Source organism: Sphaerodactylus townsendi, linkage group LG01, assembly GCF_021028975.2.
Source record: "Sphaerodactylus townsendi isolate TG3544 linkage group LG01, MPM_Stown_v2.3, whole genome shotgun sequence".
Classification (NCBI taxonomy): domain Eukaryota; kingdom Metazoa; phylum Chordata; class Lepidosauria; order Squamata; family Sphaerodactylidae; genus Sphaerodactylus; species Sphaerodactylus townsendi.
In genome coordinates this window covers 94979944-95006854 of record NC_059425.1, presented here as the reverse complement: position 1 = coordinate 95006854, position 26911 = coordinate 94979944, and the positions used below count along the sequence as shown (strand labels likewise).

At 38.7% G+C, this 26911-nt stretch overlaps 1 protein-coding gene across 1 annotated transcript; it reads right to left on the bottom strand.

The window, feature by feature from the left end:
• Positions 1–834: 834 nt before the first annotated feature.
• Positions 835–20311, bottom strand: LOC125428178 (WT1 associated protein). Its single transcript, XM_048487909.1, is given in 10 exon segments — positions 835–1542; positions 1544–1656; positions 1659–2036; positions 5558–5712; positions 10936–11114; positions 12106–12233; positions 15725–15783; positions 16977–17032; positions 17113–17150; positions 20063–20311. Coding segments are annotated over 9 exon segments (1188 nt in total). The 5' UTR covers positions 17143–17150; positions 20063–20311; the 3' UTR covers positions 835–1452.
• Positions 20312–26911: the final 6600 nt, after the last annotated feature.

Below are 26911 nucleotides of genomic sequence, written 5' to 3'. Positions count from 1 at the left end.
CTGCACAGTAAAATCCAGCTGCAAAGTACATTGAAAGTGGATTATTCTGCATGTGTAGAATGGACCTGAAAGCGCTTTGGAAATAAAATTCCTTTTGACCACTTGCAGCAGCTCTTGGCAAACCATTCAAAGAAATTATATGTTAGTTATGAACTAAAGTTGCACCCAAAAATTCTGCCATGGAAATTTTTTTTTTTGCCTAAATGCCTTTTCACTCAACATCTACAATTGAGGGTATAACTATGACTTTCAGTTATGGAAAATCAGGCTGCACCCTTACCAGATATGATGTACTATAGGCAGAAGATAATGGCTACATGGAAGTTAATCACCTGTAATCTGGAAGATCATCCAAACTCATCCTGAGCTTTAATAAATAAACTAATCAATCTAACTAAATTATTTGTACACCATCTACAACAGTAGTTTTCTACACATGGGTTGAGATCTTCAGGTTTGAATCCCCAATCTGCCATGGAAGCTTGCTGGATGATCTTGGACCACTCATGCACTCTCAGCCTAACCTATCTCACAGTGTTGTGAGGATAAAATGGATAGAACAAAAGAAGCTGCTTTGAGTACCCACTGGAGAGAAATGGGGGATATAAATGAAGTAGGCTACTGTACAAGATACATTTCACCGGTTGACAAGGTTCTGATCAGAATCCCCCTCAATAAGAGAAGCAGCTTTTATTTACTGATAAGTTTACCATAAGACTTATCTTTACACAGACTTCTATATTGCCTTTTCTAATTACAATGAAGATACCAATATAGGCAGTAAAGGAAAACTCAGATTAAGTATACTCATAGGAAAAATTCATGGGGACTAAATTACATTATTAAAAATCTTTATTTAGGTTTGGTCAGTACAGGTAAGATAATATTGGAGTCACAGAGCAATATGCATTAACAGGATACAACAGTTCTTAAACCGAGTAACTATGCACACAAAATTCTTAAACATTCACAACTAAAGAGGGAACAATGACAGATGTGATGTGGCAAACCTGAGTTCACAAACCACTACAGTAGACCTCCTTCTACCTAGTGCCTCTAGTTATGGAACTACTGTACTAGCAAATGATGGCAGTCAAGGACCCACAACGATGCTATATGGCAACCTTTAGAGTGTTATAACAGTATGAGTAAGGAATGCCCTTACACAGTACAAATTCTAGGTATACACAAATTTGTACAGACATCATTTTGTTATACCTGGAAATAAATTCCATTTTCAACTTCACATTAACTCAAAAAATACTTTGAGCCTACACAAACATCCTTTTAGCAACATTCAACGTAATTGTTAAAATTTCAGAAGTGGCAGAGGTATTGAAGCAAAAAAACCACAAAGGCAGAATTGTGACATATATGCACTAATTTGAACAGTTCTGGACAGTTTCTTCTCCCAATTTTAATGACACTATATAAAAATGTTGCAGAAAAGTGTTACAAAACTGAACCCTGTACATTTACATTTGAGTCCAAACCATTCTGAACATGACGAGACCCCGCAGTTCTGTTACCTTTCACATCTGATCATTTTTTTCCTTCCCAGAGGACCATGATTGGAGTCTGTGCTGCCTGACCAGTGAACAAGAGGAATCTCACCACCAAAGGGAGAGTCTACACTCTCGTACCGTGCATTGAGTGATTTATATAGCTACCAGATCCTCTGCCAGTTCTATCTTCAGAGTGGTTGGAAAGCTTATTACCATTGCTTGGTGAGGGTGGGAAATCATCCTCTGTTCCACTGCCCTCTCTATAAAAACCAGGCCCAGATGTCCTCTGATGGGAAGAGCTGCCATTGCTTGGTCCATTAGCCAGACGACTGCAGTCTTTGCCCATGACATCTCCCTGATCTGTAGGTTCAGAATTCGGAGTCCTGCTGGTACCTGGGGCTGAGGTTTGGGACTGCTGCTGACACTGAACCAGCTGCTGGCGAGTCTCCTTCAGCTGCTGCTGTAGGACTAGAATGGTACTCTGCATACCTTCTACTTCTTCATCAAGCTGGATGATGAAATCATTCAGTTCTATATAGAAAAAAACATATTTGGAGCACACACTTAATAGCTCACATCTGTATCACATGGTCACCCAACCTCTACATAACAACATTCTTGAATTTTGTATAAGGTATATGTCCCTCACTCACACCTATGATTCTTAAGCAAATTCATAATTTTTATTTCCCTTGAAGAGTCCTGCCACAATTAGTAACTGAGTAGATTGAATGTACCTAAACAAAAAGAATAACAAAACTCAATGCAACAACAAAAATACTACAGCCAAGCAAAATGATTATATTCATTGGAAGGGTCTCTGCAAATCCACATGTAAGGAATTTTGTACCTGGGTCTGAATTTTGCAATTAGTACAGGGCCCAAGAAAATATTTCTCCCTGTTACAATTATGTCTGAAAACATAATACTATTGCTTTAAAAAATCTCCAGGATTTGCATGGTTATATGTCTCTTCCTCATCAATTATGGTTATGTACCTTTAAACTGTATGCTATTCTAATTTATAATGCATTTATCACTTCTGCAAAAATACCCTCATGTATTGAATAAGGTACGTAAATTGAGAATATCTGTATGACATATGAACAGCACAATCTATTGATTTATATGCCAAGTCTTTTCAGAGCAGGAATCCTCTGCTTCAGTACAAGAAACACAGGACTGTGCAGGTGCTCTTAATCACTGTACTACTACCTTCAGAGAAGCAACTCATGGTGTTTCTGCTACACTATAAATCTGCCTACATGCCAAGAGCATGTAGAGAAATACTACTTTATGTCTACTACATTCAAAGATTTGGCAGATAAATAACATGACCAGAGCCTTCTTGGAAATTGCACAGGTTCTGGATTTCCAACCCTTACAGGTTCTCTTTGCAGCATATCCACTGCCCTTCAAATAATCTGATGCAGACTACTTTGAAAGCACATTTATCTGATATGGTTAACCCTAGTGCTTTCTGGTTGTAAATGCTGTGGACGCATGTGCAATCTGTTTTATTTTACTTGATTTTGGCACTTTTAAAAGTTAATGTTAATGTATTTCAAATGGTTGCTAACTGGATACGATGTAATTGGGATGTTTTAAATGAAATTATATTTTGTAAATTGTAGGAGAAGGGAGTCTTGTTTAATACAATAAAACCCACAGGCAATCCTTACTGTCAATAACACTGCTAAAAATGTCAAATAATATTTAAGAATAGTGGCACAATTTGGAGCCCTGGGGTGGTCAGGGATAGTGCCTTTGTGGCACCATCTTATCACCTCAAGAGGGCTTCTCGGCAGCATGAGGAGTCATATTTTAAAAAAACAAACCTGCTCCCCATTGTTGAAAAGCCCTCCATTGGGCTTAAGCCACCCAAAAGCCACCCAGGCACCAGCATTCTGGGAGGAAAAGTGAGGGTGGAAACTGACTAAGGTCAGTTCCAGCCCCGGGAACGCCTCTGGAACACTCCCACCATGCTGCTGGGGACACAAGGGTGCTGATAGCGCTTTGTGTCGTATCAGGCTGTTGTGAAGGACCACCAGCAGATTTGCCCCTCCACCAGGTTAAGTGCCCCAGAGAGGGCAAATCCACCAGTGTAGGGCCCCGCCCCCTTGACAACTCCCTTTGGTGTCCACACTCTGGATTGGGCCGTAAATGCCTTAATTTTCTATATGCAAAACTGCAAATATACCCAATACTAAAAAGTTCTACAAACTTCTGCACCATGTATCTTAATTTATGTTATCTGAGAAGTAGGAACGAATGTTAAAAAAATAAGAAAAAATGTATGTAAAACTTAAATGTGTTATTTATACAGAAATAGTCTGACAATACATTGTATGTATCTACTGCATAGACAACATACTGTTATTTAATGCTGGAGACAGACTACCTTGCATAAAATCTTCATACTATATATTTTCAGTAAGAAAAACCTCTCACTTATTAAAACACATCTGTCTGGGCTCTCCAACATTTTAATTCCCCCCACCCCCAATTAACATGGGTTTTCACTTCTGTTCAATACCAATGAAAAAATATAGGCTTCTTTGGCAGATTTTAGGTAATATCCTTCTGAATTATGGTCACATACACACCTGGGAGATATTTTCAATTCAAAATAACAGAGTTGTTCAATGTTTTTGCAATTGACATGTAAGGAAATTCTATCAGATTATGAGGACTTTTACTTAAATACCAACAATCCTGTATAGGGTCAGAAACAATAAAATTGTTCAAAGAACAATTTCTGATTAAAAGTTTTCTAAGTAACCATGAAACAAACCAAGATTCCTCTCTATGCTGTGGTGGTAAAGAAAAATTTATGAGCTGTAGAATATAAGCAGCTTGAATGCAAACAACATTTTATCAAATGCCTGGATGTCTCTACTGCAAATCATGCAACTATATTAACCCAAAGGCAACACACGTATGCAAGCACAAGTGCAATACTCACTTTAATTTTGGAAGTCTCCTTTTAGGTAGTGTAAATGGCTTTTTAGAATATAAACAGAACTGGAACACAGCAAAATTTACAAACTAAATAGTGGTCAGGCTCCTGGGAACTGCTTCAGTCACCCAAAAGTTTTCTTGCTTCAGTACCATTTTTATATATTGTTCCTCATTCCAAAAGCAGGCATATTCTGTATCACAATCTGCTTTTGCAAAAACACTGTTTCAAAAGCCTTTTGCAGTATAGCAATGGAAAGTGCTGTACTTATAGCAAATACAAAGCACCCTTGGATGCACAAGTAGTCCATATATTTAAAAACATGTCAATATCATTTATCACAAAACTAGCTATAAATACACATTTTCAGCAGTTAAAAACTTGTGGTCTACAGTTCTAAAAAGCTGGGGGTAGATCTTAAAGATTGAGAATTAACAGTGGCAATACAGCTAAAGTAATCCAATAAAGGTTTAAACTCAAAATTTTCGGTTGTAGAACCTAACTATGGTACCCTCCATCAGAAGCCATGACTGGCATAGGTACGGGTTCGTCACTAGAATTCTTGAACACATCTGTTCCAGAAGAGAACCAGATTGTTTCTGCATCTGGGATTTTAACAATCATTTGAATGGTACTGACTGCTTTGAGTTACTGTTTTGATTTTTACTTTTATTCATTTCAAGTTTTTCCCATAACTTGCCTGGAGTATTTTATAATTTAAAGAACACTGAGAAAGCAATACAAAAACCAAACAGAACAGAACTGGTTTTAAATGCAGAGGTGCAAAGCAACTATGAAGTGAGAGAGTTAAGGACACAGGGCACTACCTAAAAGGAATCTTCCTTTTGGATATTAGCCATTTTACTTTAAATATTAAAAGCAAACTATAAATGATCTCATTAAGAAACAAATATTCTGAAAGCAGTGTATAATTATTTTGTACTTCTTATTTAAGACATTAGTGTACATGAGCTACATCTTTCTACTCCACAGTGCTTGCACAGGAATGGTTAATACTGGTATAATGACATGAGTTAATAAAGCCTACACAAATACAAGGCAATTTTCTATTGTCTTTTTAAAAATCCCTTACCATCCTGACTGCTTTTAAGCTCCTCACTATATTTCTTCTGTAAAGCCAACTCTGCCTCAAGTTGTGCAATACGTCCTTGGGACAGCTGCCTTCCAAGCTCTTGATTCTCCTGGATAAGCATTCGGCACTTCGCCATTAACTTTTTGCCTGTTTGGCTGTAAAGGAAAGAGCCATCCATCACAAAAAGAAGACAAAAATTCTCTCATCTCCCTTGTTAAAAGCACTCACTGGAAACTTCATTTCTGCAAGTTTTACGGTAATTCTCCCACAAGATTTTCCATCCTCATTCAATGAAACTGACAGGCAAGTGTTTCTGCCGAATATTTAAGTGACCAAAGTGTTAATTAAGATCAGTTGACCACTGGAATTTTAATATTTAATAATTTTCTTAGGATAGACTGTTGTCCTCCCAGAAAAAGGGGGTCAGGAAAAGACTGTTTGGATACAATTGCATTCTCTGACTTGCCTGCACTCATAAAACCAACTTCAGCTGTATACCCAGAATCTTAATTATGACTAGCAAAATGTATGCATAATGTATGCATAATTCCATGATTTTAATATTATAATGCATGAAGGTGCTTTACTAGTTTCACAATACTCACTTGTATACCTGAACATCATCAGGACAGGAAGGGAAAAAATTTAGGAAGGTAAGTATGGAGTACCAATAGGAAAAGAAGGTTGTGCATGTAACCCAGCCATCTTAGCAGAGGCTCCTAACTGTATTGTAGCCTTCCTTAACTATTTATCTCCCAACCCAAGATTCACAATGTGCACTGACTGTATACAAGCATGTTGCAATACATCTTGTCTGTTTGATACATTATAATCTGTCTGCACTTGCATACACCTGCAAGTCTGTACTTATGTACACTGATACACTGTAATCTGTCTTACATCTATATATGCACCCAGCAGCTAAATTCTCTTCAACCTGCCCCTGATGAAGGCTACTACCAGCAAGAGTAGTATCACACATGGGAGTCAGGGAAGAGTGGTCACTGTATACATGCAAATGCATGACACCTTAAGACTTACCAGGAATAGTTGGGGGCACTGCAGTACAATTGGCAAAGGACCATTAAACAAGAGTGTGTTAAGACTATGGTCTTGTACACTGTTAGTGTACAAATAATTCCTAATCAGTGCACCATTTCTAATTACTGTAATAACTGGTTGTCTTTGCATAAATGTTACAACCACTTAGAGCCATATACAGACTTTGCAAGTATTCATGTGTGGTTTGGTTCATATAATTTGTTCAGGCCAAGGATAAAAAAGCTGCTCAAAATTCACGGTAATGTATTTTTCAATTTTGCCAAGCTAATTATACACGCATAACTATTTCATGTTTCAAAACTACAGTTTCAAACATTATGAGACTTGGCATTAACAAAAGATGAAAGTTGTAGAGTTTGTTTTCCATACTGAAGATACCAGATTCAATCCCTAGCACTTCCAATTACAGTTCAAGCAGGAATGTTGGGAAAACCTCCACCTGAAATGCTGGAAACCTGCTGCCAGTCAGATTAGACAATGCCAGGTTAGATGTACCAATGGTATGATGGCAACTTTGTGCATTCAAATACTTCTTAATATAGTGGGCTAGCCGGGAGATAAAATTACATTCGAATGTTCCACCTCCTTTATAGCTTAAAAATGCAATATCCTCATTTCGCTAAAGTAACAAAAGCATGTTCAGTTTCATAATTTAATTAGACATTACTATTAGGGCAAATTAAAACTGCACTATTCAAAGTTTGAGACAAATTTTGATTGTCAAAAAAATATATCAGAACAAGACTGAGTACTGGGCAATATCTGACCAATTTCCTGCTTTTTTACCATTACTCTGCTTTCTTAACATTATTCCTTCAAGAAGTTGTTGTTTATAAGGGGAGCAACCGTTTATTTTACCTATGTTATATTACTAGATTCTTGAAGCTTAAATCATATAAAACCCATATAATCAAAGCAATATAATTATACTTGTGAAATCCTTGTTTCGTGCAAACGCATGAATACCTATCAAAAATTGTAACGTCAGATAATGGTTTCACCACTCCAATGTCAGCACAGATGGATTCCACACAGCATTTCTATAACGAGTTGCAATCATTAACAATTAATTTGTTGTGCATAGAACACCTGATTTTTTTAATTGCATGCAAGTGACAGGCTATTGTGTGAAAGCAGTTTTTCTAAGGGTGGCACTTTAATATATGAAAGCAAACTATACACCATAATGCATGACAAATGCACATCTATTTTGCTGCAGGAACATAGAACCCACTGCAAATTGTGGGGTCTCAACATGTACATATAAAATACACAAGAGCATTTGTTACCCATTGTGGCATACACTTGTTTTTTCAGTATGGGCCAGATAACTGTGTAGAAAATGGTTAGAAAGCTCCCGTTAGCACTTGAAACTTGTGGCTGGCATCCAAACAAGTTGACTAGGCTTACAGAAGTGGCTTGTGTAAGCCCGGTGATTTTTTTCCACAGCTAGAACCCAAAACAAGGAATAAACTTCTTTTGAATCGCCATGTATCATACCAGGCAGATCTCTAAGTAAAAAAACATTTGAGCTCAGAACTAGTTGTACTATTATTTGGATATTGGTCAGTGGCCCCTGAGAGTTTCTCTGAAAATTTTAATTCTTAGATTTGGATGCAATGGTTCCCTTGCACAGGCAGAAAAGGGGGGGAGGGCCCTGATTTTTGCCATTTCCCTTCCTACTGCAGTTTCTCTTGCCACCTCCAATTCCGCTATTTAAAATCCCTGATTTGCAGATGCAACTTTGCAGGGATAGGAGGAAAGCCCTGCTCTGTTCATACAGCTCAACATTTATTACAACTACGTTCTACACAACCATTTGGTTGCTTATAACGCAATCAGTTTCAAACTTACCAAATGTCTGTCACACTTAATCACCAAAAAACTACTACTATTGTTTTAGGATTAAACAGATGATAAAGGCAAGAACAATAACTAAGCTATAGTAAGACTCAGAGCTGTGATGCCATACTGCTGTGTAAATGCTACCAATTTAACAAAACAAAGTGTATTTAGATAAAAATGTTTACTGTTAAGTAATTAACCTTACTAGTTCTGTTAAAATCACTGTTAAATACTACGTATTATGCCTTTACAGTAACAATGAAATTCAATATTTCCCCCCTACTGTACTCAAGAGATTTGTCACCGAGGGCAATGAAATACAAGAATTTGAATTTTTGAAATAGAGTAGGGTTTTGAGAACAGATTGGCATAGGTATCAACCCATAAAAAGTGTTACGTAAACACCATAATTTTACCTTATGACACTCTATAGTCTCTTTAATAGTGTGGAACAGTCACAAGTGCTGCGGCAATGAATTCAGAAAGCAAACTCCTTAAGGGAAATATACCTTGAAAGGGTAACCATTAAAGACTTATGTCTGGGTTCTTCGAAGACATAGCCAATTCAACTGTGCAATTCAAAGCAAATAAATCTAAGGCAATGCAATTTCACACCAATTAAGTGGAGATATGCTATGCATATCAGACTCATTTCAAGTAACCATGGTAAAAGCAACTCTCAGATAAACACCTTGTTAAGAACCTAAACATATTTTAAGTTGCCATTTCATATTCGAACATGAAATCATTTGCTTAACTTGGATTTTACAAATAATCTGTATGACAAACCACAAGGAACACAGACCTAAGAATGACTTTTGAACAACACATTCAGCAAGGTTTACAAAGTCAGTTGCAACATACCAAGACAGATTTTGTTTTGTTTTTACTGTGAAAGTCTTACCTCTGTTTGATGCTAGATCTTTATTCTTCTACACCATCATACCAAAGTAGTTTTCAGACAATGATTTTTATGAATTATGTAACGTTTTCTTTCGAAGTATATCAACTAATAGATAAAAGGATTCACATACCACCACATTTCATGCTGCAATGATGATCTAAAGCAAAGCTAAAGTTTACTTCAAAGTATCTTAAATATAAATCAGATGTAATGAATACTGTATTTAGAATGCAGGAACAAGCAAGTTAGCCATTTTTGTCCTGAAATTTTATCTCCAATGAAAGTGTTGCATTTTCTTACTAAACCCCATCTAAATGAGTTAAGAATACACAAGTGTTATGGCGGTCTAAACAATGTCAGTTCTCTCCACCCTAAGTGTCTCACAATACTACTTTTTGGAAATAACTTGGGACAAAAAAGCAAGAGACATCAGCAGGCATCGAATCTTCTGAACTGATGCCAACCAGTAAGGTGCTTACAATTAGCTTCCACAGCATATCTTTAAGAAAACAGGACAAGATTTAGCCTGCTGTTCATGCTTTTAAATTCATCCCCCAAAAACTTCACATACAGCAGTAGAACTGGCAGTATCCCCTGCACTATGCATTATAACTATTTTCAAGGCACATGTGATATAAAAGTGCAGAAAGCCACATACCAGCACTGACAGGAACTGCCAGTAATGCACTTTGGATAGTCTGCATATTCTTCCTCAGGACAAAATTGTAAATGGAAGTAAAATAATCACAACTTTAAAAAAATATATATGCTAGTTGTGATCAAGCATGAACATGTCTGATTTAACAATGTAAAAAGATGCAATTAAACTGCAACTAAACGTTCATACAGCACTAAATTTATGAATTCACATATTGCCAGCCATCCACAGAACAAGTTGTTATTAAAAACCATAACAAGGTTCACTGACGTCCTATGGAGCCCAAATCCTAAGAAAACCAATGCTGACTGTTTGCATGTTTTCATAACTATCCAAAGCTGATTACCAAATATCGTTAAGCAAAATTCACCTCATTGAGTTTTGACCCAGCAGTTCAGTGAACAAGGAGGAAGTCCACAGTCTTAATGGCAGAACTGACTTAATCAGTCTCTAAGTCACTAGGTTTAGTGTTAAGAGCGAGGCATATTCCACTTTTAGGTTTTACTTGAATTTGACATGATCAATTCATGATTTAAAATCTCTAGGTTCTCCTCCAATCTGTCTGTAGACACAGTGTGCCGCAGACTTTAAGACTTCTGCTTCTCTCTCTATTTTCTTCAAATAGAACCACTTTGAAAATGTCTACATGTTCTAGAAAGGACACTTTTGAGGTGGCCACTTCTTCAGAATAGTCCGACGCTGTCAGGCCTCTGAATCAAGGGGGGAGAAAAAAAGCTGAAACACAAGGTTCATCTGGTAAGTTTACATAAAGCATTACAAGCTGGACAGTGTAAGAATGTGGCTTTTGGCTCAAAACGTCTGAGTCTTGGTGTGGAAACGAGTACGTGGTTGTCCCACCAAAGCATTCTCTGTCAGGGAAGTCTTGACTGGGGAGTATGTTTTGTTTACCTATCAGGTGTAAATTTCCAGGCACTCAGTTCATTTTGGGCTTGTTCCAGTTTGTCTTTAGTCTGTTCCAGTTCACCTTTCATTTTTAGGAAAAATAAGTTGATGGCTGGATCCACCATTGTTGATCTCAGTTGAGCGACACTCGGTTGCTGGACTTGCTTGAGGTACTGGATCTGATTCTACATAAAATGAAAGAAAAATTATTGCCTGTCTTAATAATGTTGCATGTGCCCTTAAATTGCTTAATCTGAAAGTCCTACGCTACATTTAAAGGTGTTACAATTGGGGGTTTTCTGAAAAGGACTGAACACCCCCCCCCCCAATAAAAACGAATCTGAAGTATAATCACTAAGTATCCCCTACGGAACAGTGCAACACTTTTGTTTGCTCCATCACTGAATTAAGATATTGTTCAGATTATCTTAAAGTAATTAGATAGAAAATTCCAACTAAGATCTAATATAATGGCCAAGTGATTGACCAGTGGACCAGGAGACCTTATGTTCAAATATCAATGCTGTCACAAATTCACTAAAGAGCTTCAAACAAACTCATCTTTGTCCCATAGCTTAATCCTCCAATATGGTAATAGTCACACACTGTACGGTTTTTGTATTGTTGAGACAATGTTAAGTAGTGAGAGTGCTATGTAAATAGTAAATTTCACAATTACAAAAGAACCTTGGTTCATGTAAGAACAGGTACTATCCTCCTATGCTGATCCTGGAAGTTTCCAGAATCCTAAGGGCAGTGCTTTCTAAGCAGCAGGGTGCAGTGGAAGGGAAGAGGCAGGAAAGTTCGACTTGACAAGAGAAACTTCATTCTCAATATTTTCTATACTTTAATATAATTGCGTGCACAATGACAATAAAGTTCTCTCTCTCTCGCACAAGGGGACAAAATTCATACAGATAATATATCCTCGGCTAAGACCTGGCAATCTGAAATCCTATTACACTGAGAATAAAAAGAGATACAGTTGGAAACACCTGCCTAACCACTGCCAATATGCAAAGGGGCAAAGAAACGCAATGATACTTCAGTCCTTCTTTCCAATATAATCCACAGCTAGGCAATCAAGCTCACTTTTTGTATTTATCAAATCCACTTGAGTAAACAAGTGTCAATGCAAACATTTTGCTCTCCAACCATTTAAACAATTTCACTTACGGTACACTCTTGCATTTCTTGTTCCTTCGTTGCTAGACGCATCACCAGGATATTTTCCCTTCGAGCAGATTCTTGCTGCTGTTGCTTCAACTTTTCTTCAGATTCTCTCAATCCAGTTACATCATTAGCTAATTTTAAATGGAAAAAGGTTATTAGCATAAGCCTTTCAAGATGTTAAATATTCTGCTTTTTCTGAACAAGAAGAGGCAATACTAAGTTGATCAAAACTTTTCCCAATCTTCCTTTTTTAAATTGGTTCAAGCCATTCATGGGAATGGGAGAGAGAAACAGAAAAGCTGGGTGAACATGACAGCATTAAAAGAGTAACCTGTCTCTGCCAAGGGGATATTATTTCCCGTACACAAAAAGTGACTCCTGTGTTAGTGGCTGTGATATATTCTTCCTCCTGCTGCCATGCATGTTGTGACTTGAAAGGTAGCAGTGAAAATGGAGTTTCACAGTATGCCAGATTCTCTTATCTCATTAGACCTTTAGAACATTGTGGATTTCCAGAAGCAGCTATTGTTGGTGTTTTTATGCTCAGTGGTTGACTCTTGCAGTAGAAAAACTGCTAGAACCTAATAAATCAGGCTACTTGTGTAACAGGTTCTAAATGTGTTGTTAGGTCCGAGGCATGAACCCAGTTAAAAGTAGTATTTGCTTAGGAGGTTATGTAGGCATACATGTACGTGTACAGAATACTTTGGTCACAATTGTTGGCCTGTTTTAGTGAAAGCGGAGCCATCTGTAGCTGCTTTTCTGTTCTCTTACTTATATAACTATTGCATTACGTTTTGCAATTTCATTATTTCTGTTTGATAACGCATGTTATAAATTGTCTGTTGGGGAGAGGATTAGTTGAAGGTACTGTGAAATCAGACAAAGTGAATTCTTTTACTTAAAGGTTTTGTTCTGTATTAAATCTGGTAGTTTTTAAAGTGTCATAAATCTATTTTTGTCACCACTACCATTGCTACAACAGTAGAAAGAAAATCCTTTGTTAACATTAGGGAATAAATATTTAGCCCTTGCAAGCAGAAAAAATCTAAACCTTTTCATTTCAAATTCAGTCAGCAGGTTCACACCAATTAAAAAACAAACTCAAAACTGAACTGTTTAGGAAACTCGCCTGCTAACTATACTCTAGAGGCCTCACATGGTTACCTGTACTATCCATTAGTCCACAAGTGTTGTTCACAGTATTAATCCCAAGGCTGGCAGGCAAGTGTTTATTGAACTGGTATCTCCAGAGGGATAATTTTGAGTGTATTCTAAAGAGCTCAAATAACTGAAATCACAAGGAGACAGAGCAGTGTAGCCACCCATTTTTCATTAGTACATTGGAACCTCAGTTTTCGTTGGTAATCTGTCCAAAAAGAATCGATGAAAACCGAAACCGATGAAAACCGAGGCAAACTTTTCCATAGGAATCAATGTAAATCCAATTAATCCATTCTAGGCACTCCAAAAAACATACCAAAAACACATTTTTGGTGAATAAACATAGTGTTTAATGCTGAAAACAGTAACAAACAATAACACTAGGACCAGCTTCAGAGCCAGTGGACCAATGTTGCATCAGAAAACTGTCCAAAGAGGTCTGTTTCTGATGCCTCTTTAAGATTTGTCTGAAATGGGGTAAGACACAGCCTGCAACAGCTTTGTCCGGGTGATTTTTCTCCACAAACCCATGCACCTTACTGCAAATCGATGACAACCGAGACAAATTTTTCACTAAAAAAATTGATGAAAACCGAAACTGATGAAAACCACAGGCAATGAAAACCGAGGTTCCACTGTAATTTATAATATGAAGGTTTGTTGGAATGCGTTCATATAATTGAAGCAAATCCACGTTTGATGACCAATGGTGAATAAAATGGAACAAATATAAAAGCCAGTCTACAAACAAAACTGAAAATTGAAGAGGGCAGAAACTTCATCTTTACATGAACACAAGAATTTTTGGACTTTAAAAAAACTAAACTGGCAAAGCCTTCAAGGATGTCTGCTTCATTAATATAGATGGGTATTGCAATCAACAGGGTCAATGTCAGAAATCTCCCGTTGTTTGTAAAGGCAAGTAATGGATCCATTACGTGGTAAGTTATTCTGAAGTTTAGCTCGCAGTCATGAATACTAGAACAATGTGAAATGCAGCCAGAGCGTCCAAGCTAGGTGGATATTCCGACAAACTTCAGCCACCAGATCAATGTTCTCAAATATGAAATGCCGGGACTTGGATCACCCAAATGGAAATGATCTAAAATTCTTCAAGGAATATGAGACAGTCAAGCTCAGATCCCAAGTTGTCATTTCACGACTGTACTAACCTTTTCTTTTGTAGGGCAGGAAATAGCAGTTTCTGCCTAATTCCTAAGTGAAATAGCACAGCAGAGAAATGAGGGGGAAGGGGCCTGGAGAAACAGAACAGTGCTATTCGCAAAGAACTGACCAGCAAGTGAGATGCTAATACAGTGGCCAAGCCCTGAGGGACAACAGCATTCAACTTCCTTAAGCAATCCAAATGGAATAATTAACTCACAAGACCATCTTGCAAAGATGCAGCTACCATTGTGGGTTGCCATAGTAACCCAACAGATGATCAAAAAAGTTGTGACGGGAAAGAGGGGGAGACAGGAAGAAGGAAGGCTGGGATAACCCATAACTTTAAACGCAAGCCACACCAGTATTAAGAAATACATGTACAAATGCCTTTAAGTAAAATAAGCATATACTGCTTATGACAATGTAGTTTGAACTACACAGGGAAGTGACTGTCAGCTTCAGTGTGCTGAACAACTGACCTGGCAATATCATCAACATTCCTCCCCATCCCTGCAGAAGATAACATTCTGGTCCCTTCACCAACTTATTCATACATTGCCATCCTTCAGAATATAAAGGACACCACAGTACCTTTCTAGGAAAGGACTACGTTGAGTGTCTAACTTCTGACACTATAATATACGAGACAAATCTCTTAAAACATATGCTTTAGGTCTGCTCAGTTGTTTGGTCTTTTGGGGAGAAAGTAAGTACTCGTATCAACATTATATTAGAATATTCACTGATCTTTGAGGATGCTTATGTACATTTAAACTATTTGCCTGTCTCTTAAACATTAACTGATAGTCAACAAAAACAGACTTTCTGTGCCCCTTACTGCTGCTAAAAGACTTGTGTTACAACACTGGGGTGATAAACACCCACCTCCAGCAACCCAACAGATTGAGGACCTTATCAACATCTGAATGCATGACACATGAATGGATATTGTGCACTGACATATTTTTAGATATCTGGAAATCTTTTTACAGATATTTATCTTGCCACCACTGTTCTATTTTGTAGTACATTTGTTTCTTTCCATTTAAGGTAAATTAAAATTAAAAAAAGAACCATCCTAAGCAGAGTTACACCCTTGAAGTCAACTGACTCAGAAAGGTAAAACATTACTTGGATGGCACTGTAATTGATGTGTAGACTACTTATAAATCACTTCTGGAACATACTTATGAACAGTCCAACTGCTGACTTCCAGAAACCACTTTATAGATAACTTCTGTTTCTCAAAGTATTCCTCAAATGTTTATGTAAAAGTTCTGTCCCAACTTACAGTTAAGGTCTGTATATTTGCCTTCCAGAGCTTGAACATATGCTTCATATTGTTTCCACCTAATGAAGGATTAAAATTTTTCAAATGTAAAATGATAAAGGCAAAACCACAATATGAGACTACTGAAACACATACATTCACTCTACCAACTTTAACTAAATTGCTTCCAATAAATCATTATACTTTCTATGCAAATTAGCATTAATTATGCACTTAGATTAACATTACTATAACCATTTATCCAACTTAGTTTATCATATTTATCTAGTCCATCTACAAAGATGCTCAGAGCAGTCTATGAAGTTATTCCACTGTATCATTACAACCAACTGTACACAGTAATTTAGAAGGAGAAATTAAACGGTTTAAGATAAACAAGTAAATTTAGTAACTGAGTAAAAATTTGAATTTGGGCTTCCCTAAGTGAAATCTGTCACTATACTGATGTTGTTCCAATAAGGTACTGAATCCTAGACAGCTCCCATATACAACTTAAAGCAGATTTCAAGCATCAGAAATAAGCAAAGAATGAAAATGTATAATCTGTACTTATTAGAAACAGAGAGGCACAGCAATTGGAGGGGGGCTTTCTAGACAGATGGCAAACATTGACATTTTATATTCTAAACTTCCTTAGTCTAAGCCTTTCACATTATTTTCTGCATTCCAAATAAATGATGGGCAGCTCCATCCACAGGCCAGGTGCCTGGCTGCGGCTCCCAGAGGGGCTTCCCATCAGCGTGGGGAGGCCTGGAAAGAGAACAGGTCTCCCTGCCCCCAGCAGCCTTTTCAGACTTAAGACACTGTTTTTGCTGGCTTAGGTCTGAAATGCTTGCCACTAGCATATAGTGGCAAATGACCAGGAGGGAGCCGACTACAGTCAGTTCCTCCATCAGCCATGCCTTTGCTGCGCCAGTGGTGGTGCAGGAAAATTGTTGCAGAATCCTACATCATGTTCATGCACTTGGGGGCAGTGGCCAAATGCCCCAAGGACTGCCCTACGGAGAGTAAACCTGCTAGTGTGGCCTCCTCACCACTCCCAAGAGCAGATTCCCTCCCCCTCAATGGGGCTATTAGTCTCTACCTCAATGAGCAGAGTAAAGATCATTTTTGCCTACCTACTGTCTCAGTTTTAGAACGCTATGAGGCCTTTCCACTAATTAAAAATTTTGTTTCTAGATGTTATGAAGACAGAAATTATTCAAAATGTAACATTGAACATGCACTATGCATACAAAGAAAATTATTGTACCTTAAGATCAATTCCTCCCTAGGCAGAACTTTGAAGTCTGTTTCACTGAGGCGAACCTATAAAACAAAAGTAATCAATTTTTAGCCCTCTACTTGTTACTTTAAAAATAAAACAGGGTAAAAAATTTCAAGCTTACCTTTTTTGGAAGTGGTTCTTCATTAGTCATTGTGAATTCTGGGGGGGAAAGCAACAAACACTAAGGTAATGTGGTTCTTAGTTGTTTAGTCAGCATTTTTGTAATGCAATAAAATGTTAAGGTAACATCCCATTTACTTAATTCAATTGAATTTATTTCTGAAAAAATATATCAATGGAACCAGATAATTATTAATTTTTATTATATTGGCCACTCTTGCCATTGAGCCTTAAGGATTCAGCGGACCAGGCATGTAAAAAACCACTATAAAAACACTCAAGTTAAATTCCACTTAAGTTGTCTGGCTTTTTATTTTTACATTGTAGTCCCAGGGAAAGCCCGGATTTTGTCAACAACCGATTTTTCACACTTTTCTTCAGAATACAGACCTTAACATCCCCAGCACATATTATTTTGTTCCTACATAGCTTAGGGCCCTTACTAGAAATATGGTTATCACTTATCTTGCTATGACATCACAGACATCTGTTCTATCTTGTTCCTGCTAGAGTATCCACTAAACTTAAAACACTGGCTTATCTGTACTTCTCCCCCAATTTGTGTCAATAACATGACAGAAATGAACTTATTTGACAGCTACATTCAGATCCTCTTTGATCATAGAAATAGAATATTTAATATATTTTAGATCTGTTCACCAAACAGAATAAAGTTTTACTTAAATTATAAAGACCAGAAATGATCAAAAGAATTTGTCAAATTATGCTACAATAAAGAGCAAGAGTGAAATCTAAGCTTTTGGGTACCTCTATAGATTTACAACATAGTGAAACCTTACAAATACTTTATGTATCAGCATTATGACAACTCAGGAATTTTACTTATTACTCTCAAAATCAGGTTCAACTATTGTGTCTTCATATTTTAACATATAAATGATACTTCAAGAATCAAAACCTTTCAAAATTAATCAAACTATAATTTTGCTTTAAAATAGGTGATAAAGTAAATATAAATAATTTTGTTTACAGTGCTAGCAACTTTACTCAACCCAGTTTCTCTGCTTGCAAATCTTCAACATCTGTTCTAATTTGCTTTCAGTATATGAATGCTCAAAGCCTTACATTTTCAATGTCACTTGATGTGACAACAGATGCCAATGCAAAAGCAACAGTCTGCACAGACATATTATGAATAACTTCATAAATGCTAAGCTATCAAAGGAGAGAAGTGGGGAAAATTACACTATTTTATTAAATGTGTACTATGCTACGTTTGTCAAGATAAGATTAGACTAATTGGATGTACAACTGCAAGCACCATATAACATCTTTTAGCTTGCTGTGCAAATTGTAACGTGTAGATACATTATTCTATGTGGTTAAACAGCTTCCTGTGCACCCAGGCATCCCAACAGAACTTAAACATTTTGATGTAATATATGTCAGTTTTTCCAAGGGTCAACAAATTTCAATGCACAGTACAATGAGCTGGGTGATTAAATGATATAACTGTGCTGCCACGAAACCAGACTGATTTTTAGTACACAGTAAGGATGTGCGCCCCCTCCCCCAATCTTTATCTGAACAGAGCTTTTACCTTCAAAGAACTGAAATAGACAGACTGGTAATCATGAGTAAAGTGTGAACACCTAAGAGTTCCACAAACAACGCATTATACAGGACTATGTATAACTATGAGTCTGGTTTGAACCATTAATAGGTATCACTAGAAGTGTGAATAGATGGACTCATGTTTCTATGGCCCCTTCCGCACAAGCAGAATAATGCACTTTCAATCCACTTTGCAGCTGGATTTTACTGTGTGGAATAGCAAACTCCACAGGCAAAGAATTGTGACAGTGGATTAAAAGTGCATTATTCTGCATGGGCGGAAGGGGCCTATGTGACATAGTGTGCACAGAAGACCTACGTGGAATAATCTGTGGCCACACATCGTACACTTCAGCCTCATGGATGAACGTTTTACTATATGGAGAGCTATAGCACACATTAAACTGCACCATAAGAATGTATTTTTACTTGTGCAGCTCAAACTGTGCTTGAGCATTATGCTAACCAAAAACTGTAATGAAACAGAAATAGTTAAATGCTTAACCTATTCACTTGATATTGCACATATTTCAGTTAAATTGTAATGCATGGGTGCACATGAAGCAGCTTAATTGAGCAAAAACAGTTTTACCTAAATATGACAGTTTTCAGAGTATGCCATTTGAAATACTCTATTGTATTAGGCCTTACTTTTGGAGATTTAGAGGACAGAGCTTTAGTTTGCCTTAAACAAAGGAGCTTTGGGTTTCCACTTGGGACAAATATGGGATATATCTTGGCATTTTTGGCACTTGGCTAAATTCCTTGCTACCTGACCTTCTATGTTACATGTAGCTCGGTCCTACGCCCGTTTATGTACTGTTGTGTTCTTCGTTAAGTATGGATCAGGTTGTAACTCACGGCTTCAACCGCCCTAAGTGCATAAAATGGATTACCGAATTGAAATTAATCATTCCAATATCGTAGCAATACAGAATGCCACTCAGTTTTTATAGAATCTGTAGCTGAAAAGCCTACTTTTCAAAATCCGCTTTAGCGATGTCCAGGGAATGTGCCCCCCCCCCCCCCGGAGGATGCAGCAAGGCTTCATTCTACGCTTTTCTAAACAAGTGTTTCTTCTGACTTACAAGGCCGGCAAAAGAGATCGTTTGAGTAAAATAAACCTCCAAGAGAAGAGCTCAACAAAAAGAGAGGGGAGATCCTAAGAAGGGATGCGCGCGGACGGGGCACGGAAGTGCTGCGACTTGCACGGCATGAAGCCTTCCCAGAGCGCCAATTAGGGCCGACCTCCGACGCCTGGTAAACAGGCGGCCTGTGCATCCATCTCTAGCCCCTCACGGTTCACTATCGGCGGGCCTTTGGGCTTCCTGGCAACGGAGGTACCGCGGCCCACGCGTGAGGAGGCCGCTACTCACCTCCCGCCCGGGGCGGCGCCGAAGCTGCGTCTCCTCCGCACTCTGAACGTCTCCCAGCCGGGGGGGTTTCTGTCGCATCAATGAAACCAAGCCAGCAATCCCCGGCCCAGAGGCGACCGTTGCTGTCACGGTCGGTTCTCGGCCGCTCTTTATTCACTGGTTCGTTGCGCTACAAAATGGCGCCGGAGAAGGAAATGAAGAGCCGCCTCGCCCCTTCGTCGCCTCCCGCCTCGTCCGAGTGAGAAAGCAGCGGCCGCGCGCGCAGCCAACCGCCGCCTCGCGCTCAAACGGCCTCTCCCCCCACTCCTCTTCCTCTAACCCCACCCTCGGCAGAGCAAACTCGCGCGCGCTCCCTTCTTCCCTTCGCACACTCACCGGCCCAGCCAGCGTCCAACTTCCTCTGCGGTAGCTGCAGCAGCACTTGCTCGGTGCCGGGACTTCTTCTTACGACGACTTTTCGACCCCCACCGTTCGTATTCTTTCAGTGGCTGAAATGCTTCCCCGACCGCGAGAAAACCCGCTGTTTACACACGTAGAAGAGAAGGGAGAAACAAATCTTTCAACACGGCAACTGCGGGGAGGGTGGGGGATAAAAATAAAACATCCGAAATACAGAAATCCCGCGTCAGCCCAGTTACGCAGCCGCGAAGTGTTATGGCAAGGAGGGAATGGCGCAAGGATTTGGCATCCTGTGTTCTAACCACCTGCAGGAGTGAGGCGAAGCTGAGCGGAAGGAGATTAGATAACAAGGCTACTGTAGAGGGACGAAAAAGCAGATTTAAGCTCGCTCTGTCCCAGCAGCTGCTCTGAAGGTTTAAAATGCAAAGAGTTAACTGAACAGCAGGATTAAATTTTAATATCATGTTCGATTTCTGCCAGACTGGCTTGCCAACATCCAGGTGAGTCCTGGAGACCTCCCACTTCTCCTGATCTTCAAGCTACATACATCAATTACCCTGGAGGAAATGGCCGCTAATTGCAGAGTGGACTCTATGGCATTTACCATGTTGAGGTATCAACCCCTCCCTCTCCAGTCTCCACCCCCAAAATCTCCAGCAGTTTCCCAATCCGCCGCTGGCAACCTGATTGGACTCCGTGTTTTAAAACCAGTGTTTGTGAGCGTATACAACTGCGTAACATTGCTATGTGTTAGGTAGTGTGTGGATCAATGTTTTGCTTCTGTTAAAAGGCTGATCCTGACCAAAAACTATTCGAAAGCAGATAACAAAATCACGGGTTTTCTCAAAGAAATATTCCTGGGACTGCAAGCTAGGTAGCCTGCAGTAAATTAAACCTAACCACCCAGTCTAGCTAATTTTACAGGACTAAAGAGTGAGGGCAAAGTTGGGAACATGTATCAATTAAACTTGTTGCAGGAACTCAACAGTAAAAAAACCCATTCGGTTCAGGATGGATAAACATGTTTTCAGTTTAGTCAACACAGGCTTAATTGCATTGATTAGCCACATAATGGTGACCCAGAGTGATTTATGTGGTTCTCCCTGCTCCATTTTATTCTCCTGAAAGTCCTATGAAGTATGCTAGCGTGTGCAACTGGCTCAAATTCACCCAAATCAGTTTCACGGTCAATGGTGATTTGAACTGGGATCTTTCCAGAGGTGTCATTCTCTTGGAAACAAACTGGTCCAATCTAGGAAAGCAGTAATCATATTTGAGAATCATCCCATAGAATTTAGTGTAGGATATAGGAAGTGAACATTTTTACATTGGAATTTAAATACATTGTAAGTGTTAGAGCATTTTACGAAACATAAGCTGATTGCAAACATGTCCAGCTCATTCAGAACTGAATCAACGACCCTTATCAAATACAAGATGAAAAATATATCTCCAAGGTTATAAGCAGATGATAGTAGATTCTATAAAGTATTATTGTTATGGGTTTTGCTGAAGAATCAGCAAGTCATTACAGGTTCTTTGGATCTAGAACATGCCAACTTATGGCCATTCATTGTAATCAAGCAATCTCATTAAAATCTACCCCATTCCCCCCAAATTATCCAAGTGGCTTATAATAAAATATGAAATTATTAATTTATAACCTGGTTCTTTAAAGTTAAGGATCAACCTGCCAAGTTATATTTGGAAATAAATTATCAGACAGTGATATTATTTCATTGCAGTCAGCAGCTTTGCAACTATATTCTAAATTAACTGGAGTATCAATTTTTTTAAGGTAGCTTCAAACAGTGTGCCACACTAAACTCTGTGAGAAAATAACAACATGATAATAATCCATAACATAAAGCACAAATCAGCCCCAAACAAAAGAAAATACATTTTTTTTAACCTGGCACTAGACCACTAACAACAAAAGTGCTATCTGGACTTCTCTGAATACAGTATTCTAAGTGAATCTTGTAAGTCTTTGAACGTCAGTAAATCCCACTGCATTCGCTGCAGTTCATGTACAAGTAAGATTGCCAACTGCCTGAAAAAAACCCCTCTCCTTTTAATAGAGGCTTAATATGATGTTAGCAGGTGGTTAGTTTCCTCCATGCCATGAAATCTTCAGTTGTCCATTTCCACACATTGATCCTCTATTAAAGGAACAGGCTGTGTTTCTCCAGCCTATTGGTAACCCTACTTACAAACAAGTAGGCATGGGACTGAAGCCTTAATTAGTTTTATTGTCAGAGAAATCCTCCGATGCCTCGCAGAATGGCCAGTGTGCAAGACAACAATGTGCCAGACCCTTTTAGACAACAGTTCAAGTCACATTATTTCCCTGAGGAACATGCATGAAACTAAATATTTTGTGCACTACTGAAACTAATTAGATTTGACACAGAATAAGGCACGCAACTGAGGGCCTTTAGAAGAATTTGTTCTAATGAATGCTATTCACACATTCCATATAGACTACTTGAAGTACTTTTAAACCTCTCTGGTTGTTGGTGTTAATATTTGAAATCAGTGCAATTTTTAGGCACCTGAATTAAATTTTATAATCAATTGATCGCCATTGGGGGAAAGTGGGTTTACAACTACATTTCATTCTTGTATTTGTGGCATCTGGGACAAATATATTGTATTTAAAGCACTTTTTAGTCTATTTTTTCATAGAATTGAGCATTTGAGAATGTCTTTTTAAAAAGCCATTCTCTTTCCTGTTCAAAAATGAGAGGTACCTGAATTTCAAAGAAAGAAATTCCTTCCTCCCCTTTCTCTGCTCTTTAGGTGAAGAAGCATGGTTGAAGAAAAGCCTTTCAGTTTCACCGCTCACTAGCTCTTTTCTCTTGTCACCAAGTGCTATGAGGAGCGTTTCCTGCAGTGTTTCCCCCTTGGAGGGGCTATGTGCACCAGTGTTCAGTAATACTCACATTTTTAAAAAAGGATAAAAAACTGACAAGATTTTCCCCAAGTTTGTCAGTTTAACCAGACACTAAATATGGGACAGGTGGAGTATTTAAGGAGATGGCAGTGAGGCAGGGTAGAAATTTACCTGTTCCACACTATCATGGTTTAATTGCAGTCCAGTCTGAGGTAGAAATATGGGGTAGGTAGGTAAAAATGTCTTCTCCCACACTGGATGGTAGAAATGCAGTGATGCTTAAAGTGGGGAAAGTGCAGACTGAGAATTGTAGATATGCGCATTAATTGAAGTGGTTGAAGATTCATGAATCATAATTTAAGCACTTAAAATGCATACATGATTTTGGTCTTAGTACAGAACAAAACCTCTCTGCTCCATTTGCAGTGTTATATCTAAAAGATTGAGAGGAGTAAAAAGATAAACTAGGTCATCACTAGATGGCAGGTGTGCAACAATATGGACATGACACAAATTGTGGAACAGATCTTAAGAAAAATAAATCAGGACAGCTGGAAGAAAATTGCCCTCCCCATACCCATGTTGTAAACTGGTTGGAGCAGCAGTGGCGTAGGAGGTTAAGAGCTCATGTATCTAATCTGGAGGAACCGGGTTTGATTCCCAGCTCTGCCGCCTGAGCTGTGGAGGCTTATCTGGGGAATTCAGATTAGCCTGTACACTCCCACACATGCCAGCTGGGTGACCTTAGGAGCTAGTCCACAGCTTCCTCAGGCCCCGCCACCTACCTCACAGGGTGTTTGTTGTGAGGGGGGAAGGGCAAGGAGATTGTAAGCCCCTTTGAGTCTCCTGCAGGAGAGAAAGGGGGGATATAAATCCAAACTACTACTACTCCTACTCCTCCTACTCCTTCTTACGTGTTCCTTACGTGTTCAAATTGACCTGCTTAGGATAGCTTCCTTAGTCTCACAAAGGCCTAATTTAGGATGCAAACAGCAGTTCAAGTAATGAGGTATAATGCACAATTCTGGAGGAAGGAAACTAGTAGGATTGCTAGTAGGGTTGACAAAAAAAATGTTCTGCCCCCTCAATTAAAGCTTAATATATGGAAGTAGGCGGCAGCAGCTTTTTATTGCGTGGAGGTTAATAAGCTCACCTGGTAAATAGCATCCAATTAAGCCTCTATAAAAACGAAAGCATTTTTCTCATACTCCCACTTCTCCAGGAATTTGTTTAGCCAGAGCTGATAATCAGATGCTAGGTTAAAGGCCAGCACTATGCAATAGCTATTGAAATACAGGGAAAATCAGTAACAGACAGATTCAAGGCCAAAAGATACAAAGACAACCCTTACACAAATATGTTCAAAGGGTAATCTGGGAATATTAAGTATGGAAGACAGGATATCTAAAGAGACTGATCGTGCGGTCATAGTATTGGCAAATAATATTGATTCCTAGAAATTGAAGGAAATATATAAACCTTAGACACTAAAGTATACTTCTGTCACTGAGACTGGGACCTTACTACAGCATTCCCCCCAGCCCTGGCCCAACTTGACTGGGAACATAAGGATAACAACAGTGAAGAGAATCTTCCAATTATATTTGCAGCCAATTCTAGCCATTTCTGGATGGAGTTCATCATGTTATAGTTTATAACTGGAGGAGGCTGCTGTTCAATTGTAGCTGAAATTCCTAAATGAATAGTGTGGGTGACTGTGGGTCTACAAAATGTAAGTAAGAAAACTTGTATCTCCTGAGCATATAAGAAGGCATCTGATTACTGTAGTTATGTCTATAGAAAGTGAAAGGCCATCAAGAAAGGCACAGAGAATTGCCTTAACGTTTTTACACCTAACACCCAAGTGCTCCTTAATAGCAAAATATAAACATGCCCCCACCCAAGCCTATCATAAGAAGCAGTACTTATCATGAGTAGGGAAGCAGCCCTGTCTGGGCCAGTTCACACTTGGAAGCTTCCAGCTGAGGATGGCCCAATGCCACCTGCCTGGATGGGGGCTCAGAGTAGATGGATTCAAATGGAGAGGCATAGCCATACTGAAGCACACTAGCTGGCTGACCCAGAAGGGGACATGGCTGCCACGGAGTCAAGGGTGGGGAGAAGAGGCAAGGAGGTAAGAACTTGTCTAAGATGGATGGATTTATAGACCCCTTGCAATTACTTCATGCCCTATAGGCTGGAAACCACTGATCTACTAGCATTGGTCTTTTAATATCATTTTAGACTACTGTATTTATTTCATGTGGTTTTAAGTCCTCTCTTTTAAAGAACAGTAGCTTTTCGGTTAGCATTTCTAATATATGTTTTACTTATTTTATTCGATTGGCTGTTTTATTGACTGATTTTATTATGTTAGTTTTTTCCCCCTGATTTTTTATTTATTGGTTTTGTTTCATTGTTGTGAGCTACTCAAGCAGGCCTGAAAGACAGCATACATATTTTTAAGATAAAAACATTTTTTTAAAGTTCTACAACTGAACATATATCAAGGCTTCATATGCTGCATTCTTGAATGGGAACTAAGCAACTGCCAAAGCAGCCAGACAAGTAAGAAATTGGTTAGAAGACCATGACCTCACAAAATATATTTCAGCAATGTAGGTCATAAAAAACGAGAATGCAAACATGATCATGTTTTATTAAGCTAATACACTGATCTCTACATGGTAGAAAATACTGATTATGTAAAGGGCTCTTTTATTTTAATTTAAAATGTAGCCTTGTGTAAAATCTAAAGTCCAGTGGCACCTAAAGACAAACAGCATTTATCTCAATGAGCTTTCATGAGTTACAGTTCATTACATCAGGCACAATTGGTGGGCATAAGAGTTGAAAGTAGCTTTAAAGATGTTTAGCTCCTGATTCTATGTAACTGTATTTCTTCTTGTCCCACTGTTGGCACAATTGGAGAAGAATGTCAAGAGTGTCACATGAAAAATAGCAATCCGTCTTTCAAACTGCCTTCAACTCTGAAAAGATTATCCTATGTTACTGCTTGCCCTTTGAACAATCACCCTCACTCAGGTTGATCTTGTGAAGCAAGGTTGTCAATTACTGAAATAAAAAACGCTGCTCTCTAGGCAGTACATGAAGATTCAGCTTTCGAATCAAGAGCTGGAGCACAACAACAAAAATTAGTGGTTTTTGGTGAGTCTAGGGATGGAGCCCTACACAAAATCTATCTTGTGAGGTTAGGAATTCACTTTTAAAAAATTAACCCTGAGGGTAACAAAAAACAGCCTTGCACTTGTTTTTCTGGCAACTGGCCCCAAAGCAAACAGCAGCCTGGTCAATGGACTTTCTGCTTGGATGATAACTTTGTTATGATGGTAAAATGAGAAACCACCTCTCGAATGCCATCTCGGGCTCCTTAGATGAAGATCAAAGAATAATACATAAGAATGGTTAATGCGCCCTTGTCGTCAATGAGCCTTTCCACGCGTACCGGTATTGCAAACATGTTTTTAACAAACATCTTACAAGAATTCTGACCGCGACCCTCAACCCTTCGTTCAATCAGCCAATCCGCGGGC